Source organism: Maylandia zebra, linkage group LG13 (assembly GCF_041146795.1).
Source record: "Maylandia zebra isolate NMK-2024a linkage group LG13, Mzebra_GT3a, whole genome shotgun sequence".
Lineage (NCBI taxonomy): Eukaryota > Metazoa > Chordata > Actinopteri > Cichliformes > Cichlidae > Maylandia > Maylandia zebra.
The window spans coordinates 15708877-15729180 of NC_135179.1; the positions used below are offsets into that span (position 1 = coordinate 15708877).

General features: G+C 38.6%; 1 protein-coding gene across 1 annotated transcript in view; it reads right to left on the reverse strand.

Annotated features, from left to right (window-relative positions):
- The window catches only part of LOC101467287 (protocadherin-15), a 228953-nt gene that overhangs the window by 15056 nt on the left and 193593 nt on the right, over positions 1-20304 (reverse strand). Inside the window, exons 27-34 of the mRNA XM_076891629.1 lie at positions 20086-20195; positions 19443-19583; positions 13863-13990; positions 8598-8813; positions 6071-6159; positions 4746-4922; positions 2320-2538; positions 160-279 (exon numbers count right to left, since the gene is read on the reverse strand). Of these exons, the coding sequence (XP_076747744.1) occupies positions 160-279; positions 2320-2538; positions 4746-4922; positions 6071-6159; positions 8598-8813; positions 13863-13990; positions 19443-19583; positions 20086-20195 (1200 nt within the window). The remainder of the gene's footprint in view (positions 1-159; positions 280-2319; positions 2539-4745; positions 4923-6070; positions 6160-8597; positions 8814-13862; positions 13991-19442; positions 19584-20085; positions 20196-20304) is intronic.

Genomic DNA, 20304 nt, shown 5'->3' on the forward strand with positions numbered 1-20304 from the left:
TCAGAAAAGAGGATTGATAGAGGGGTAATATTTTTTTCTGAGCTTGAATAAAACACTCACAGGGAGAAACCTGCGAGGCCAGATGCAGCAGCATCTGATCATGGGGACTAGAAGAAATGCGTGGGATGGGAAAATACTTAGAGGACAAGCTTGACTCACATGCTGCTGTCGCCCAACTCTTCATAGAGGTTAGCAGTGGGAGCAGCTGCCGGAGCTGCTTTCCCTCCCGGTGGTAAAGCCATCTGAATCCTGGCAGTTTTGGCACACTCTGCTTGTCGCCTGCACAAAGTGTTAATGTGGTTAAGAATAAACCAGACACATGACTTATGCATCAAGTCTCTACTATGAATTACCCATGTGTTTTGAGAAGTCATTCTCACCCCAGAAAGAGGAACACGAAGAGATATTCTAGATGCAAAATTCAGTTTTAGCAACATCAAGCTTTTAAACTATATAAAAAAAACCCTCCAAAACCATTTTGCAGCAATTAGCTGTGGTATTCTTTTTTATTTAATTTATTCACTAATGTTAGTCAAACAATTTTATTAAAATGTATCAAAACAAATAGCCCTTGTCTCACACTGCATTTTAGGCTGATTTGTTTTGTCAATTGCAGAGTAATAATATAACAATCAGCTTCTTTTGGCTTGCAAGGAAACAGTCAATGCTGCTGCAGTTGTGCAAGTAAGATTTGAAAAGCATTTTCATGGTTTTCAGCTATGTTCTAGATTATTCAAGCTTATTTCTTTTGAAATACAGACTAAAAATTATGCAAATGCAGTATACTGTATGTGTAGCAAAAGACATGATGAATGTGCCAACTCAACTGTATCCAGCAGAGTGACAAGTGTAACTATAATTTTTCTTTTGAATCTAATCAAATTTTCCACATTAAGAGAAACTTTTCAGCCAAAAATGCACATTCAGTATGTGACCTAGAAGATGAATCAGCCTTGCTCTGTGCCCTTAATGCTAGAGACACCTCAAAAGGTTGGCATTAGCTGGCAAGCATTCTGTTCATCACATTTTCACAATATTCAACTCGACTTTAAATAACTAATAATAAAGATGAAAGAAAGTAGTGTCACAACCACACAGACACACACATCGAGCAATGAGCAGCCACTTGTAAAACATGAGAAATTACTTACTCTTTGAACCTGATCACAGCGTTTTTGATGCAGAGCAAAGGAGATGAAACAAGAAGAGAGAGAGATGGGGGACAAAAAAAGACATGAAATTACATAACTATAATTACATAATTTGGCACGAGTGCAACCTCACAATTTCGATGCTTTGAGGTATTTATCTAAACGCAAAATAAGTAACATTTTTATACTTCAAATTGCCGTTACGTATTCACAACTACATTCAGGTGCTCGACGTGAATGTGCAAATTGATGTCTTAAATAATATATTCATCATATATTCAAATTTAGACAACAATGAATTATGTTGACAAACACAACTGAGAAAATTAACTTTACCAGAGTAATGTCGCCACCAACAAAGCACCATCTGCTACGACAGTTTGTGTGTTAGGTCTACTGTCACCATCAATAGTTTTCTGCTGTGTGTCTGATCTGTGCATTTGAATAAGTACAACCGCTCTACCCATCTGCCATGAATAAATATTTCTCAAATATTACCGTTTACGGTACACTTGCAGCATACCAACATTTAGATAAGAACCTGGCTTTTGCCAAATGAGAGTTCAATTATCACACCAGTCTGAATGATGCTTCAAAGCAAAAAGTGTCATATTTTTTTGAGGATTGCACTGCGCGCATCTAAGGGAGAGAGGGCACCGTCTGTTGTGTGTGTCGGGCAGAGATGATTAAGTAGCATGAAGACGCACTGTGACGGTCACAATTGGCTGTAGATGTTTGTCACAAATGAGTGTTAATTAATCTGCTTTCACACAGCATGAGCAGGGAGATTAGCCCAGCAGAGTGCGCAGTCAGCATGTCTGATGAGAGCGAGAGATACCGAGGAAGAGAGTTGGAAGTGAGAGAGAGATAGAGAGACGCACACACAAAAAGCTAAAACTAACGCAAGAAGTGCTCTTATTTTATCTTAAATACACTTTTCAGTGATGCTGTTTGCGGTTTCGCTGGCTTTGCTCTTACAAGCCACAGGAAACACGATATTAACATTAAGCTACATTCCTACAATAACTATCTGATTCGTCTGTGCAGAGCAAACCTTTCAATAAAACCCAGAGTGACATGCAATATCTCCTAAGACGATGACCTGCTAAATTAAAATTTATTCGCTGACATCCAGTTAAAGCCTAGTGATTATTATAGTAATACTGACTGTTTGTAGGTGACCATGACGATGAGAATGGCAGGGATGCAGCAAAGGATAATGATGATCGCCAGGGCCAGGAGGGCACCCTCTGTGTAGCCGACAGCCTGGGCAGCCTTTTTCACACTGGCTACAATATCTGGGGAGCGAATCTCAAGAATGCGGCCACCTTCACCCAGGTATGGCTGAAACTCCTTATTGATTTCCAGCACGTTCCCATCAAGAAATCTGTATTCCACATACAAAAAAGACACTTACTTTGTAATCAATGTCAAGAGAACATAATAAATGTTTTTTATTAAATATTATTAAAAATGTGTCAAAAGGCAATATATTACAGTTCCTCAACATGAAGCATGATGATGAATCATCTAAATCTGCAGCTGTTTTACTTCTTAACAGGCTTTGTAACAAGTTTATACTCTTTTACACATTATGTTTTGCCACAGCAGTCTCCTGCTTACAGAGGACAGCTCTAATTACTCACTGTAGGTAGTTTACAGCTAAAGGAACCTATTTTCTAAAGAATGTGTAAATAGAGAGAGTAAATACTGAACACAAGACATGAATCATACTGATCATAATAATTAGCATTAAGTGCAAATGAAAAGCAATTATAATACTTACACTTTTCTACAAGTGTCAATTTACACTTGTTTTTCTGCATAAACCAATGGCAGTATATGCGTCAATATTTTCAAAAAAAACATACATGCATACAAAGCAATTCATTTAGAGAGGATGCAATGTTACTATGCAAAACAAACCATTCCAAAAGGACAAGCGTACATACATATGTAACCACCATCACTTTTGTTTTTCTGTAAGGTGATGTGGCAATCTGTACTCTAGACTGTGACAAGTGGGAATAGGTGGAATACGACTTAATGCACTGATCCACTTACAATGTTGTATTTCTCCCTCTCCTCCTGTGATCTGGCTATATGACATACAATTACCCCACAACATTGTCAGACATGCGCTGCATGCATAAAAAGCCCATCTCCGCTAATCTAAATTACTTTTTCTGACAGTATCTGTATCTATGGAAGTAGATCTTATTAAATCAAGGATGTAGCAGACCTCTTTTAAAATTAGCTTGTAAGTCTTAAAAGCTAGAAGTACGAAGATGTCAAATAATTTAGGTAAAAAAAAAAAAATAATAATAATCTGATTTTATTGGATGTGCCACCTTACGTGAAATGATGTGGTGCTCCTCCTGATAGTGGAGGGCATAAAGGTGTTTGTAGATTAATTTACTACCACGCTGCTTAAAGAAATGCAGAAATGCTTTGCAAAATATAAAATCATACTTTGCAAACAATGAATACCACTTTTTAAATTAAATATAGTGCCAAAACATCATGTTAAATGTTTAAAACTGTTACTTTTTTTAATGCATGATTATTTCAAATTTAATGCCATAGACAGCCTTTTAAAAGTCGGTGCAGGATCGTGTTTGCCACTGTGTTACATCAATTCTCCTTTTAAGAATTTGTGACCAGAGCAAACCAATTAAGTTTTCCCATTCTTGCTTAATATATTTCTATTGCCCAATAGTCTGGGTGTCCATAGCCACAATTTCCCTTTCAGAATTTAGGGCAGTCTGGATTGCATGAAAGTACTATTTTCAATTATATATTGTGTTTAAATAACTTACAAATTATTGAACTCTGTTTTTGCAGAGGACAGTTCCAGGCTGCTAAGCATAAAGTACACGGATGCAATTTAATCAAGAGTGGAAGCCGGAACTCAGAATGGGCATGCTCTCATATGCTGGTCAAGTTTATTAAGATCTGTTGCTGATCAGTTCAACAGAAGGGATGGGAAACATCAAAACAGTGAGTGAAACACTTTCCTGAGGTGCCAGGAAAGAAGGCCAAGGTCTTCTTTCCTCTGATAGGATGTATCAGAGTATCTTGTACTTATTTCTACTGTGGTGCTGTGCGCCTCTTTGGTGTTTAAGCACACTTTCTGGCAGACTGTGGGCACTCTCTTCAGCTTTATGTCCGGAAATAAAAGGAATAAAAATGTATTGCTGGCATATCTCCCAGCCCTCAGAACAGTCTTTGAGGTACTGCAATGATGGGTGGATGGACTGATTGAAATATTCCCTGCTCCAGTCTCACTTTGTCCCTCCATGACCTCATTGCTTCTTTTCTCCCTTGTATCTTCCACTTTCCTATGACATATTTCAGTTGCAGTGCACCAGCAGCATAATCAAAGTCTTTTAAAGAAAATAGAGGCAGTGAAGTGGAGATGCTGTAGAGGAGGAAGCTAAAGGGAGTCTGAAAAAGACATATTTGCTGACTCACTGCTTGAACAGAGGGTAAAAAGAGGCAGCAGGGAAAACATGCAGCACAGCGGGGACATTAGGACATCAATTTAAACCAAATGGTGGACTGAACTTCTTGTAACACAATTCACCCACTCACTTGAAAAGCTCCTGACGTGAAATGGCCCTGTTCGTGAGTGGGTCAATGGCGTATACCATCAGGTCCGACTTAGAGTAGTCTTCTAACTCAAAGCCATCACCATGGCGACGTGGCCCGATAGCCTCTACAATCACCTTGGCACCTGGAATCTGGTCCTGGACGTGGCGCTCCAGAATACTGAGATACACACAGTTGAAACTTTGTATCCTATACTTTACATTGTATAAATACTATATGTGCAAATACATACACAAACATTTTATACACTTAAAGAAAAAAACTGAGAAAGATGAACTATAGAAGGTAAAATCCAGGTTCAAACAATTTCTAATGCCCAAAAGCAATATGACAGCCACCAAGATTAAGTACTCCAATCTGGCAGTGATTATCCCATTGGGCAGCAGTTTGTCTCTCCACATTGGGCTCTGGCAAAGTAAGGCTCTGATAATCCTTTTCAGGAAGGGAAAAATCCACACCTCAAATTACAGCCAATAAAGGAAAGCCTTGCCGTCTGCCTTTGCCAAGGTGGATAAACAGTTTGAGCACTCAGGTAAAATGGCCCTGGATCATCATCAGCGCTGTGCAAAATCTCAAATGGCATCACTGTAAAGAGCGTAACACAACTAATGTCTCTGTTTTTCAGCCTAAAGAGCTGTGTCACTTCTGTGAGAAAGACACAGTAAGCTCTTAAAAAACAGCTATTAACACCCATTTGCCTTTCAGATTGACTAATTAAGCTAAACACTGTGCCCTAAGAGCGGTAAAAAGATGCTTCATGAATCTCTATCATTAATTAATCTAAACTGGGAGAACCGACTCTAGAGGACAGACTCATCTGTCTAATTGGCCCATCCATGATCTTAATTGATCAGTCAATGTTTACTGTACACAAAAAAGCTGCCCAAAAAAAACCCTACACAGGTTTTTATGAAATATCCATCTTTACTAATGCATATTTGCTTTTATTAATTGTTCAACCAGCTGACTCATATGCATCACTCTAGTCCTTACATTTTTAATGGAAATTAAAGTTCGGCCTTGAGCCTTATGTCGCAATAGACAAAACTCAAGCTGAATTTTCTTTTCTGTGCCAGTTTTAGCTGGGAAATCTTTTAAAGAAAATAATTTCAGATGAGAAAATAATAGGTTGCATAGCTGAGATTAAAAGAAAAAATATTGCAAAGGACATTTGATGAAAGGAATACTTCATCTTACACATGATCTTGCATAAAAAAAAAAAACTGTGTTAGTAATACATACCGCTTCTTTTCATTAAAATTTGTTTTTTTTAACTTATGTTTAATGAAATGTGAGCTGTGTCCTACCTAATGAGCTCTTCCCTCTTCTCTTCCACTAAAGTGGGTGGGACAGTGGACACAACAACCTGCATGTCCAATGCGTTGACCACAGAAACCTGGGAGAAAGTGTGAGATAGCGGGAAAGACAGAAAAGAAAGATAAAGTTTAAAAATACACCGTGTAAGCCAGTTATTGACACATCCTACCGTATGTTAAATCATTGAAATGCTTCTTTAGGTGGACCCACTAGTCGCCAGCTTGTATCTGTGCCATGCAGCAAACTTAAGAGCACCTAATTCCAGTGCCAGAGTTAAGTGCATAGGCAACAGCCTCTGTGCTCTGAAGCCAAATTTCCCATGTGGCTCCTGTGAAATTAGGTTTCCCCTTGAAAATTAACAAGCACCTTAGTTAAGCACTCACTGGTCTCTCATATACAGCCAATGTCCCACACCCTCCTTCTGTCTCGTTAGAGGCTTGTTAGCTAGACATATTTCACTGCAGTAAAAAATAAGCTTGGCCACAGTCAGGAAAGATAAGCATTGAACTGGGGGCAAAGCTGAGCCCAAACACAGCGGGTGCATGCGTAAATGAGTGGGAAACAGACATGCACTCAGAAAAAGACACAGACATATATTTAGATGAATGCGCACGCAGGGAGAAGTGCATAATGTTTGCAGAGCTAATACTCATGGATAAAAGAAAGACTTTAATTGGATCATCAGCTAGTGGCAGAGGCCACATATCGGGGTGTGTTGTACATCCTGTGAATAATTCAATAGACTGGAACCAAAACATTTAATACTCAACAGAAATAAAAACAAAGCAAAACAAAACAAAAGGCAGGGATCATCATGTAAGATCATAAACCACAAGGTATTATGAAGAGAAGCTTTGCACGAAACAAATCAAACTCGCTCTCACGTATTAACATCATTTCTGAGGTTGTTTCTTAACGCAAGATCTTTTTTTTAGAAACTGTCTCAGGTTATACACATTTATATACTGACATGGACATTAACAACACAGAAGTATAATATTCCAAATAACTCAAATAACAGGTCACACTGATATCAAACCAGAAAAAAAAACACATCTGAAAAGAATTATCTATAAAACTTTTTTTTTAATATCACAAAAGAAACTCTTTTACTGAATATGTTTCTGCATCTTTTTATTTGAGGATGACATTACAGCCTCTTACAGCAACACATATTTACCAGAATTTCTTTTATGTATTCTTCATGGGTTCTCAATTGGGCTGATGTCAGGAGATGATGGAGGCCCACGCAATGATTTTTCTTCCTTTTGTGTGCCTCCCTCGGTGGTTTGGCATTAGGCTCAGTCCGATACTGTATCAAGTTTTTTCGAGTTTTGTGGGACTTGATCCCTCGCTTGTAATACTGATAACTCATTTGACCTCAACTTTCCTTAATATGCTCTTAGCACTACTTGTCAGTGCTCTAAATCCCCCACAAGTCTTTTCATGGTTCAGTCATCTTTCTTCACCTTTCAAAAAATATCAATGTTCTCATGCAAAACACAGCAATCGTGCTTTTTTCGTTAGAAAGATTTCCCTTTCTTCAAATACTGCATGACAGATGTGACTCGCTTATTAATCTGATACAACCTCTTTAAGTAGTCTTAATGAAGACCCTCTAATGCAGTGAAGTAATTAACAATGCCGAGATTCATACAGTGATGCAAAAGAGATGAGAAACAGAACAGGCAGATAAATGAAAACCTTATTATGCTAAAATCCTACTTAAATGTCTAATTTGGACCATGATATGAAACAAAGTACACACTCAAGGCATACTCCAGTATTGTACTTTGATATAGTCCCAGGACTTTAGTTTAAAATCTGTGTAGCTCTTATGGGTCTTGCTCCTAAAAATAGAGATCATACTTCCTCTAATGAACCTGCAAATCTCATGCATTTTCAGTTTGGCACATAACCCACTGTGGAAGACAAACTGCAACTTTTTACACTGTGGTTTTTAAACAGATTCAACAAATAAATTCTAAAGTGTTCAATTAACAAGCCTGAGATATGGTAAATATGGTAATAAGCCAATTCGTCCTGATTTTTACAGTTTTTTTGCTTGTTGTAGTTTAATATTCTACATATGATACACAGACAAAAGTAGTTTTTTTTTTATTGAAATCCTGCCCACAGCCTACATGGATCTTTCTCAAACTGTTAAACATTTGAGCTCACAAAGCCAACATCTAAGATTACAATAATTCTGAAAAGAAAAAACCAAAAAAAAAAACCAAAACAAAGAAATTCCACAACAGTTTGCTAAAGGCAGTGCTGCACTTCCTTGTGACTACTCAATGCACTGGCACAGCCATTCACCTAGGCTTTCCTGTATAAATGAATTGTGGACAGTTGATGCCTTCGCTGCATAAATATGATGCTGTGGAAGCCAAAAAAATCCACAACCAATAAGCCTCTGCCATGCCAGCGGCATGCAAGTCAAAGATTAGCAGGGAATCCTATATTTATCTCTACATCCCTGCATCACATGGAAAGCATCATATGGATACTTACCACCACTTCAGCGCTGTTGCTAAGACCTTTTCCATAGTCATCAGTAGCAATAACCTCGAACTTGAAGTAGGATCTGCGCATGTTCCGAAACATGATGGCCGACTTGACGATACCAGTGTAGGTCTCAATGACAAAACTGTCCTGGCCCTCTGGGGTGGGTGGGATGATGAGGCGGTATGCCATGGCACTGTAATTCCCAGTGTCCTTATCGGTGGCCTGTAATACAAAACACCAAATAATCTCAGAAATATTAAAAGTTTAAGGTCATCAAAAAGAGAATATATTAATCAAGTCTTTCAAAAAAAAAAATGGTGATTGTGCATTCCATGACAGAAACCAACTAGTGAAGGAAAATTTGAAGTTTACTTGTTGGTTGGATTGCAGGTTGGGAGAGGCTGCCAATCTAGGTCTCTAGACCTGTATGAAAGTGGTATTAGGCTAGAGTCACACTAGGGAAAGTTATTGTGACCATGTGAGATCAACTTGCAATCTATGTCTTCAAAGACAGGAAGCAGGTCTGAGACCACTCGCAGTCAAGTTGCCATCTTCAAACAGACTTAAAACAAGGACAGATGGCAATAACACAGAGTCACCCCGCTATCAGCTTGCACGTAAGCATCAAGTTGGCACTTGCATGCAATCTGTTTCCGATTAACTGTGATAACTCTCAAATCTGTTCTCTCTTTCAAATCTTTTGCCGTCTACATCAGAAGTGTAGCACTGTACTGGAACCAGGGGAAAACTTGTCACCTGTGAATCGCACAGAATCAATCACAACTCTCTCAGCTACAGATTGGGTCAGATCCAAGTGGAGCAAATTTATAATTTTCCCATTTTCAAATAAAACAGGCAGGTAGTTCATTTAATCAATGACCAGCATGCTACCAAGACCAGAGCGAATAGGACACCCTCCAATAATTTAGTTCTATAAGCGCCGATTTAACCTAAAAAGCGGGCTGAGGTGCATTCGTTTTACTGTTATTCCTCAGCTATTCTGCAGCCCTGTGACAAATCAAAACACAAACAGATCTTTTTATTCCCTTTGTTCAGTAAGTTATTAAAATATGTTTGGACAGCATTCATAGATAGCCATTTTACTGCTATTGGTAGAGTCTATTAATAATTCAGTGAACACACCAAAAGAGAAAAGGAAACAAATGGTATAAGAGTGGAGCTCTTCATTTATGTTGATCTACTGGGGGATTTGTTTATAATTTTATTCCAAGCAGGTGTTCTCTAAAGTAGCTGACAAGAGAGAAAAGAAGTGCAGCTGGAGGCTTGTAAGTTATCTCCCCCTCATGTGGTTTGTTTCAAGCTGCCACAGCTTTACCCATTGTTATCCACTGTAAAAGGCTAAAGAGATGGCGAGGGTTGCTGCCAAATCTGAGTATTCTTAACAGTTTTTGAATGATTTCTGTAAAACACCTGCAACTACATTTATGAGCTTTTACATCACATTATTACCTGTAAGCTGACATGTAAAGCTTATTAGAAAAGGCTTGCTTATTCACACATCCAGCAGCTACAGATAAAAAATTACTGTTGATTTGGTGCAGCGCTTCTGGCCAATCCCAGTCGCAACTTTCTTTTTGAAAAAATAAAACAAAAAACAAAACAAAACAAAAAAATGCTCACTGATGGAAATATCTGGCTCTTCAGCTGCTAAGCAATAGGTTACACTACGTTTACCAGCTTGTGGCTAACACTCCGTCTGCCATTTGGTGCTGTATACAGTGATGTTTTTTGCTCAACAGCTGCCTGCTTTGGTCAAAATGATCCTGCGAGAGTAGTTAGATTGAATCAAACCACTAAATCTGTAGCCAGACAGCGAAACAGTGACCTGGAACGCACTATAAAGCTCCATAAAGCAGTGGGGAGCTGCAGAGGCAGGTGGTAATTCATCACTATGAGCAATACCTAACATCAGTTTTGATACATCATATTGATCCTTAAGTCAAAATTCTGAAGTGCATTACATTTTAGTAATGACTGTTTCCTGTTTGAGTGATTTTAGGGGTAACTGTTCTAAAATCAAAACCAAACCAAAAAGATAATTGATGATTCTCACAATCATCCAATGCATAGAGATTTTAATATATGAATCTTGTCAAAGCATTTTATCGAAAAGCAACAACAGAATTCACCCATCAACCTCTGAGGCATATGCTCTGATTGGCGACTGAGCTTACCGGGCAGGGATAGCTCAGTAGGTAGAGTGGCGGCCCCATGATCGGAAGGTCGGGGGTTCGATTCCCCTGAACAGCTATCCTGAGGTACCCCTGAGCAAGGTACCGTCCCTACACACTGCTCCCCGGGCGCCAATGGCTGCCCACTGCTTCACTGAGTGAATGGGTTAAATGCAGAGAGGGATTTTCCCCACGGGGACCAATAAAGTACACTTTCTTCTTTCTTTCTTACAGGCAGGCATCAATTTTCACAGTACTTGTCTTGGGAAAGTGACACTGATAAATAGGAGCAATCTCTTTTTTTCTGCAGCGGTTCGCACAGGAGAGGGTTGGAGCTAAGGGGGGGTGCAAGGTCCCAATGGAAGGACTGCATAAATCAACAGAGTGAGATATCCTCGCTGGACAAAATTTGGCCGAATATACTTTATCTGAGCATCATTTATGCATGCTAAAGGTTTTATGGACACCGGGGAAAAACTGTCACTTAGAGATGTTTGTTTCCAAGCTGCCATGAGACAGCAAAGGGAAAATATATGGACCCTAAAAGCTAGGTCAATATTAAAAACCTGTCATATTACCAAATATGGACTTATAAAGTAGCCTTGAGAGCTTGAGGCATTTCTTTCTTCTTTCCCCCTCATTTGCTTTCAGTCTAGGAGGGAGTGAGTGTCACTTTTTTTGGCAACCTCTGAGTCCTAAATAGTAAATACTATTACTACCACTACTACTATCTACTCTGTAACATTTACATACTCCTAAAATTACACTGCACAAATAAAGCAAACATGTCTGATATTGGAAAATTCATCTACTTACATAAAAATGTCTGCCAGTTAGTTGGTGTAACTCTTTTTTTAGTATTATATTATGTTACTGTTTCTGGAAAGAGTCTATCAGCAGAAGGTCAGTAGTGTCATAAATTTGTTATTACTTTTAAATATTATCCCGAGGGAGAGCAAGCGGCAATGAACTTTCTGAAATAATGTTTCACACCAGCAATATTCCAAAGAATCATGGGCCTCTGGGGGAATCTGTTGTGGTCCAAGAAAGTTTGAGAAACATTTAAACTATATTTCTTTTTCCATTCCTTTCTCGTTTTAGTAGTAGATGAAGATAATCCAATTAAGAAATGGGACTAAAATATAACACTAAGCCATTTTTCAATAAAGAGAAATATCAAATATTAAGGAAAAATGTATGTGAGCCTCTCAGACTGCCAATTATTTTCAAGATGAAGTCAGAACCATGTGTTCAGTCAATGGAATGAGAACCAGGTATCAGTGGGCACCCTCTTGCTTTTATTTAGGTAACAAACCCACACATCTGAGCAAGTGAATAATAAGATGGATGATATTCATGAGGAGGAAAAGAATTGCTAATGTTCACAAGGTTGGAAAAGGTCTCAGGGTCTTTCTTACATTGGCTAATTTTCATGTTTGTCAGCCCACCATCAGGAGAACCCTAAACAACAAAGGTGTGCATGGCAGGGCTACAATGCAAAAACAATGCTCCCTGTCGGTCTGCAGTTTGTACATCATATGGAGAAAGCCAAAAGGCTGTTAGAATAATGTTTTGTGTAGGCATGAAACCAAAATAGAAGTTTTTGGTTTAAATGACACGCGTTGTGTTTGGAGAAAAGAAAATGCTGCATTCCAGCATTTCATGCTATGAAACAGGGTGGCCCTGTTTGGCTGCAAACTGGCTGGGACGACTTCACTGTCACTGGAAAATAAAGAATATGTTAGGCCATGTGGTGGAATGGGTAAAAACTCCATGTCAGGTTGGAGGAGTAACTACCAGAAACACAGCTACAGTTACTAGCGTCCAAGGGGATTTTGACAGTAGCAGATATAGAATATTAGATGACCTTTTACAAGATATAATTAACCACGTGTAATGTTTAATTTTAGGTTTGTTTCAACTCAGTTCTCCAAGTATATTATTAAAGGGCTTGTGTATTGATGTGCTAATGTTTTAGGTCATGTTTATGTTTATGTTTATGTTACATAGTGTCGAGAATTCTAAAGAGTTCACAAACTTGCATGTTGGTGTCAATTACAAGTTAATCAAGAGGCAGAAAAGATGGAGACAAAGCTGTACTGATCATGTGTTTTATGGAAATCCACAGTTTTTGAAATTTGAAAGCTGCAATAATTCCCATCCCTGCCTGAGGTCTCAGTTTGTACTTTACTACCTGCCTACATCTAGCTATTATAGTGTATTTTGCAAGATTTCCTTTTTTCTTTTCACTCCCTCAGTCTTCTATGGGCTTTAGTTTGGTACCTTTTTTACATCAGAAGGAGAGCCCGAAAAAGCTCTTCCTGCAAGGCAATTATCAATATAAAACCCTGGGAGCACAGCAGAGTGCAGACCTTGTCTTTTTCTCGCTATGAAGATTTCTCACTTTTGGTCCAGCACCTGCAAAAAAAAGTCTTTAGATGTGCATACCTTTTCTGCTTGTACCCACAAGTACAAGTGCACAGACTGTATAACATTCAGGATTATACAGGCTACTGAAAAATAGGTTATGTCTTAAAGGACATAAGTCATTTAAGGGCATTTATGCCTTTTTTATGAGATCACAGATATAATATTACTACTACTACTACTATAACTATTACTACTAGTACTCCTAATGTTGATACATTTTTGCAGGTAATGCATGAAGTAGCTCTTTAAAAACTCTGTGGACAAACACGATCCTAAATGCACAATCATACCCATAATGCAGAGTGTAAAGAGTATTGTACACAATGAAAAAGTGAAATCTTCTTGGTACAACAGGCTGACATTCAGCGGGATGTCCAGCCATGCATCTGAGAACACACTGAGATTACACTGCTCAGCTTACTCTGATCCCAGCTGTCTGTGGAAAGGCAAGCAGTGGGGGGAGTGAAACTGACAAAGAGATGTTACAAGCAACAGGGGAGGAGACCAAACTGTGTTGCACAGAGCAAAAACTGTCACACCATGGCTGAAGGGTAAGTGTAACAAAAAAGATCAGAGTCTTTACTTTTTACACAAAAGCAGAAAAAACAACAACGACAACAAAAAAAACCCCAGTTAATTGTTTTCTTACCACTATCTTGAGCACTGAGCTGAAGATCTTAGTGTCTTCTGCCACACCGCCTATGTAGAGCTTCCTGGAGAAGACAGGAGGGTGGTCGTTCTCATCCAGAACCTCAATGAACACCTTGGCTGTGTTAGCTGCAATAAATGACACCAGAAGGATTTCAAATCCTGTTTAAGCTTTTATTTGTTAGTTCTTAGTTTCTTTCTTAGTTTATGCAGGGCTCAGCTTGCATACTTAAGTGCACCTACTTTATTCATGCTTCCCCTGACCCGGGTTAGCACCACGCTTACAAAAGTAGAGTCGGGACATGCAAGCTTAGAAAATGTATGTCATCGAAATAAAGTAAACATAGCTCATTTGATTATTGGAACTGGAGTTGTCCAATTTGTCTTCAAAACTGGCATGTCATAATAATTTTTCATGGACATCAGCCGGTCTACAACTTCAAAAGAAGGCCTGAAATAATTTCCCAGAATATTTTGAAAGTTATTTATCACTGAAACCATCACACAGTGTCAACAAAGTTGTTTTTTTCTCGTTCCTTCTCCGTAATCGACACCTCTGGATAGCTCTCACAGATTGTAAATAAAGTCAGGTGGGCAAACAGGTGTGTGTTTTTCCCTTATTTGAGGAACGCGTCTTTGACCCCTTTTGTTTTACTTTAAAATTGATGCACCCACCTTTTGCCTGACTGAAAATAGTTTTCTGCGGGTATATTCCCCTTCTTCTTTGGAAAAGCCCTCTTTATTTAGTAGTAATTTCAAGCTGCACTGCAATAACCTTTTGAAGTGGATTTGAATTGCATGCTGAAAAGAGAAACGTGTTCCCTTATTACTGTCTCAGCCCCTTCCAACAAAACAGCGCGAGAAGCTATTTTGGCAAAGCCGACAACTTTGGGCCAGTAATGAGGAGGTTAATTTTGTTTTGATTGCAGCAAATATTCAGCATGGGGAAAAACTGAGTCTGAAGGATGTTGATGACTTCTCTCTCACTGCCCCCATAAGCAGATCAGGAAAACAACTGAGCCATTTTGCATTCTGTTTACCAACCAATAAGCAATAACACTCACACACTGAGTGGAAAATTGCTCTGTTAAATAATAAAAATTGATGATGAAATCTTAACTTCGAAACCATTATTTTTAAATGGGGTCTACCTTGTTGAGAGGTTTATTCTTCCTACAACTTGGTGCATAAAAATGCCATCAATAAAAGCCAGTGGAAGCTTAAGAGGCAAGCATTTTGCACATTATTGGGAATAATAATTTGAAGGGCAGCCAATAATCAAGCTGCAAGAGGGTCCCTGGAGTTACAGGAAACACTGCGAGAGGCAAGGAGGCATAAAATTGCGCATAATACTAAATTTGCTGGTTAAGTGGCCTTTTTGTGAAGCTTCTGAAATATTCATTCTGTCCCTTTAAAAAGAAACACATGTACAGAGTATTTCATCTGCCTAATTTGTCATAGTTACACCAATGCAATGTACAGCATAAATATGAAGAGCGGAAAAAAATCAAGACTGCAATTTAGGTAAAAAAAAAATTGCAGTGTCAAGGACCATTTTTCTCCTAGCGAGATAAAAAAAAAAAAAAAAGTAAAGCCATGTGGCATTGGCGCTAAGGATGCACCAGGGGAATTGGACAAACAACACAGCACATCAAAATTATAGGGACAAAAGCTGTAGTGTGAGACATCGCGGGAGGACTCGAGGGAACGGGGAAAGAGGTCTGCAGAGTGTCTCTCTCCTCCCGCTCTTTGCAGAAAGTGGCCATCCTCCATCAGCACATAAAAACATAAATATAGTCTCTCCGGCTCACACTCTGGACACTCATAAAGATGCATGAACAAAACAAACCTATTATGAGAAGAGGAGTGCTTCTAAGCCCGTCTAGGTTTGAGTGCATTATTATTTAGAAAACATGAAAGTAAATATTGTCTTAGTCTGGGTTATTATATTGTATGCATGCATGTGTGGATCCTGAACATTTGCATACATATGTAAGGTACTGGACCCTAAGAGGGTCACTGGTCCACTAATTGATAAAAACACGTTAATGAGAAGGAAGATGCTGTGCCTCACGGGGCCCTGATCATTATAACAAGAGAAGTATGACGAGTGAGTGCACTCATTCAAAACGGGGTGCCTGCTTACAGCGTACTTGTTAGAGAAGCTCTCTTCTTTGTGGGTATACAAGTGTTGATTACTTTTAATTATGGTCATTAGTATGTGAGAGACACAGTATGACAAAAAAAAAGAGCAGCAAACCATCTACTAAACCTTATTTATTGTTAGAACACTACCCATCATTATACAAAACATGAATGTCAGTAAACAGAACCATAAACGAGCCTAATGATATTCCAGCTAGGGCATGGCTATCAAAGAGAGAGCAGTCTCAAGTCTCCGGAGTTATTTCAAACCTCCACTGTGACAGTGGAAGCATCCAGCAATTTATGCATATTTCTCAAACAGGCAATCAAACAATCATGCCCACTTCACACAGCAATGGTATGCTGGAAGTATTTTTAAAGTTTTAACTTTTCTCTCAAGCAACTTCTGTCACTTTTCATGAGTTATGTCAAGAACAATAACATGAATGCCTTAAAGGAGAGACTACCTAAACTCACCATGTACGCAGAATTCCTGGACAGAAAGAAAAGACACTGGGATAGAAAAGGAAGAAACTGTGACAATCGGTTTTTGCCATGCTTCAAGAATCACCCTTGCCAACCAACATATTCTGCAGTTTATTTTTTTTCTAGTACACCGAGGCCTTAAGAATGGGAACACGCACAAATTCCATTAAGTGAGAATTTGCCATGATTAATGTTTTCTCACACACCCTCGTTATGTGGTGATTTGTCTAAATTAAGAGAAATGGCCTATTTTTTCCATTGCTAGATCTTTTTGAGGAATTTTGACAAAGCATTTTTAACAATTTGTGATATTACCGGACACTGAAGCTTTTATTTCTCATACTTTGAACATTTTTATTAAATCACCATAACTACAAGATGGACATCAAATCTGTTGACACTGTTGAATAGTATTTAGTATTTAAATAGGCATAAAATGGTATTTCTTCAACAATAAGGTGATTTGCAAATAGATATTAGCTGAAAACTTGGCATATCTATGCGTGGTGTGCAGCATGTTTTGAGGAAATATGAGGAAATTAGACAAATGGAGGACAAAAGAAAAAGTGGTCTTCAGAAATGTTCTCAGCAGAAGGGTGGCTGTCAGAAGCCATTCTTAATGAAGTGAAATGGTGTATGCTAAATTACACAAAACTGGTCTGAAAAATCAGTGGCAACAGGTCTTATGAAGTGATGAATCCAAATTTCACATTTTTTGATCAAATCATCATCAATGTGTACGGAGAAGTTCAGGAGAAAGGTACAACAGTGAGTATCCACAGCCATCTGTAAAATATGGTGGAAGCTGTTTCATGGTTTGGTAATGCATTTCAGCCAGTGGTGTTGGGGATCTTGTCAAAATTATGAAATATAAGTACAGAAAAGCTGCATCTCGCCCTTAATTAAACATTGTGGAATCATCTTGACACAGAAAGGAACAAAAGGCATCCGATTTCCAAGGAAGAGCTTTGAATTTCAATAAAGCTTGCCTAAGAGTTCAGGTTGTTTTGAAGAATAAAGGAAAACCAAATACTGACTTTCAAACTTGTCAGAACCAGAGGTGTGGACTCGAGTCACATGACTTGGACTCGAGTCAGACTCGAGTCATTAATTTTATGACTTTAGACTTGACTTGAAAAAATGTTCTAAGACTTGTGACTTGACTTGGACTTTTACACCAATGACTTGGGACTTGAATTGGACTTGAACCGGTTTACTTGAAAAGACTTGATATTTTACCCCAAATATAAAATTTAACATGCATATTATATAGAGATTGAAAATGTGACGTCATTCACGGGTAGAACCGCAAAGGATTCTGGGAACTCGTGGCAAGCGGTACTAGCGCACGCAGGCTTTCAATTGAAATCAGTCACACAGCGATAAAAAGAAACACAAAAATGTCAAGAAGCTGTTGTATTATTAACTGCAATAGCCGGTCGCATGACAGCCACGGGAAGCCGACGGGTAAAGAGATCGGTTGTTATCGGATTACGTCGTTGAAGAGAAATTGTTCGAGCCATGTTTCCGAAGTAACAAAGAGGCGACTGGATTGCAGCCATTCAAAGACCAAATATAACGTCCCAGAACACTCCAGCTCACATGTTAGTCTGCTCCAAGCATTCCCACAAAGGTCAGTCTGCTGTTGTAGTTAATGCGTCATTTTTCTTAACATAATTGGTGATATAGGTTACAAGCAAGTCTGGCGCTGAACAGAAATTGTCGCACTCTGCTCCTTTGTTTATTGTGCATAAATAGTGAATTGTCCTGACACAATATTGCGTTTCGCTTGTGTTATTATGGTACATTGACAAAAACATATACTTTTATTCACAGAGTAAAACAGTTGTTTTGTATCACCAATTGCCCAGTACGATTACAGCATACAATATTGTTGTCACTGCTACATTTCTGTGATGCTACCAGAAATTATTTCCACTGCTAATTAATTACCGTTGAGCGCAAAGGTCCTATTAATAAACGGTTAACGAATGTGTATTTATGACGACAGTTTGTGAGACTGGTAAACTTATGATACATACGATGGTCTTTCGTTCTACTCGGTGCGTTTCAAGGTCCTGTACCCATCCGTCGGTAAACTGTACCTGGGCTTGTTGCAGTGACCGGAAGTTACTAAACTTCACGAGTGTATGCACTCACTCCAAGAACCGTATGATTATAAATATGCATATAAATATGCTACGATGAGATAGCTGACTTCATCTAACTAGCAAATGTTTTCCAGGCTACGTTGGTGATGCAGTTTTTTTTAATGTGTATGATATTTTTGTCATGCGATTTGTCCTACAACCGCATCCAGATTTAAAAATTACATGGTCTAATATTTACATTTAGCATATAACTGCAACATGCTTTTTTTCGTTTTTTTTTTAAGACTCGAAAGGACTTGAAATTCAAAATTTCAGACTTGTGACTTGACTCGGACTTTTACACCAGTGACTTGAGACTCGACTCTGACTTGCCTGACATTACTTGAGACTTGACTTGAGACTTGAGGATAAATACTTGAGACTTACTTGAGACTTGCAAAACAATGACTTGGTCCCACCTCTGGTCAGAACTGTACAAACCCTATTTTTACCTTATATACTGCATTTCCATCTATTTTTTGCACACGTTTCAGTTTACTGCTTTCATTTTCCTACCAAAATAAAAAGAGAGATGTTGGCTCAAGTCTTCTACATAGCAATGTAAAGATAAAGGATGAAAGCAAGTGATTATAAACTTTCTAATAATATAACCATAAATGGTCAAAGTGAGGAATTTACAGTAATATCTAAGATAATGGATGAGTTGGTCCCTAAATTGGATAAGCAGGTGTGAAAATGGATGGATGGACCTTGAATACCATAATTTCTGTCCTGAGTTTAAACATAAACAATCCAACAAAACTTCCACTGTGAGTGGCTTACATGCTAACATTTCTTACTTTTAGAAGGCACACGGAGGTTGGACATGACAACCACCATTGAGTCGGCCTGGACCCTGAGGACATAGCTGGTCACGTTTTCATAATCCAGTGGTTTTGCCGTGGAGATGACGCCTGTCCTGTTGTTCACCTGAAAATGACCTGGAAACAAACAAGTGGCGTTTATGAAAAAGAGGAAAAATTGCACACATATAACACAGTAAACAGATTCACTGGTGAGTTCTATAGTTTTTAATTTCTTGCAACCAAATGGTGATATGACCAGAACTATATGACTTATTTTTTTACACAATTAACTACAAGAACTCTTGAGGTGCATGTGGACAAGCAACTATTGACTGAGGGTTCCTTCTATATACATCTTCTATTTTTGGCTGACTGACCTGAGTCAGCCTCACACCTCTGCTCTTCTTTGCCAACAAGTATGAAAAGTGATGCACAGTTCCAAGTACATCAATACTGTCCTCTCTGACTCTACATAGACTTCTAAACAAACATCTAGATGTTTTTCACTGAGCATTTTAAGATCTAAATCTCATTTTCACGTTACATAAACTGTTTGGGGGTTTTTGCACCTAAAGTGGAATTTAGCACTTAGGGTCAAAATGACTGCATTGTATACTGTATAATCTGCAGGCCATACCTCGTTCGTTTCCTGCAACAATGGAGTAGAAGATGGTTTGATTGATAGCAGCAGCAAGAATAATCCCTACTGAAGTGCCAATAGGAGCCAGCTCACTAACTGGAGGGAACCTGAGGAGACATCAAACACAATCATAAACCAAACAGTCTGCCAAAACATAGTGGACCTAAATTCAGTATCACACCAAAAGCATAAAAACTGGATATAAAAGCAGCTACA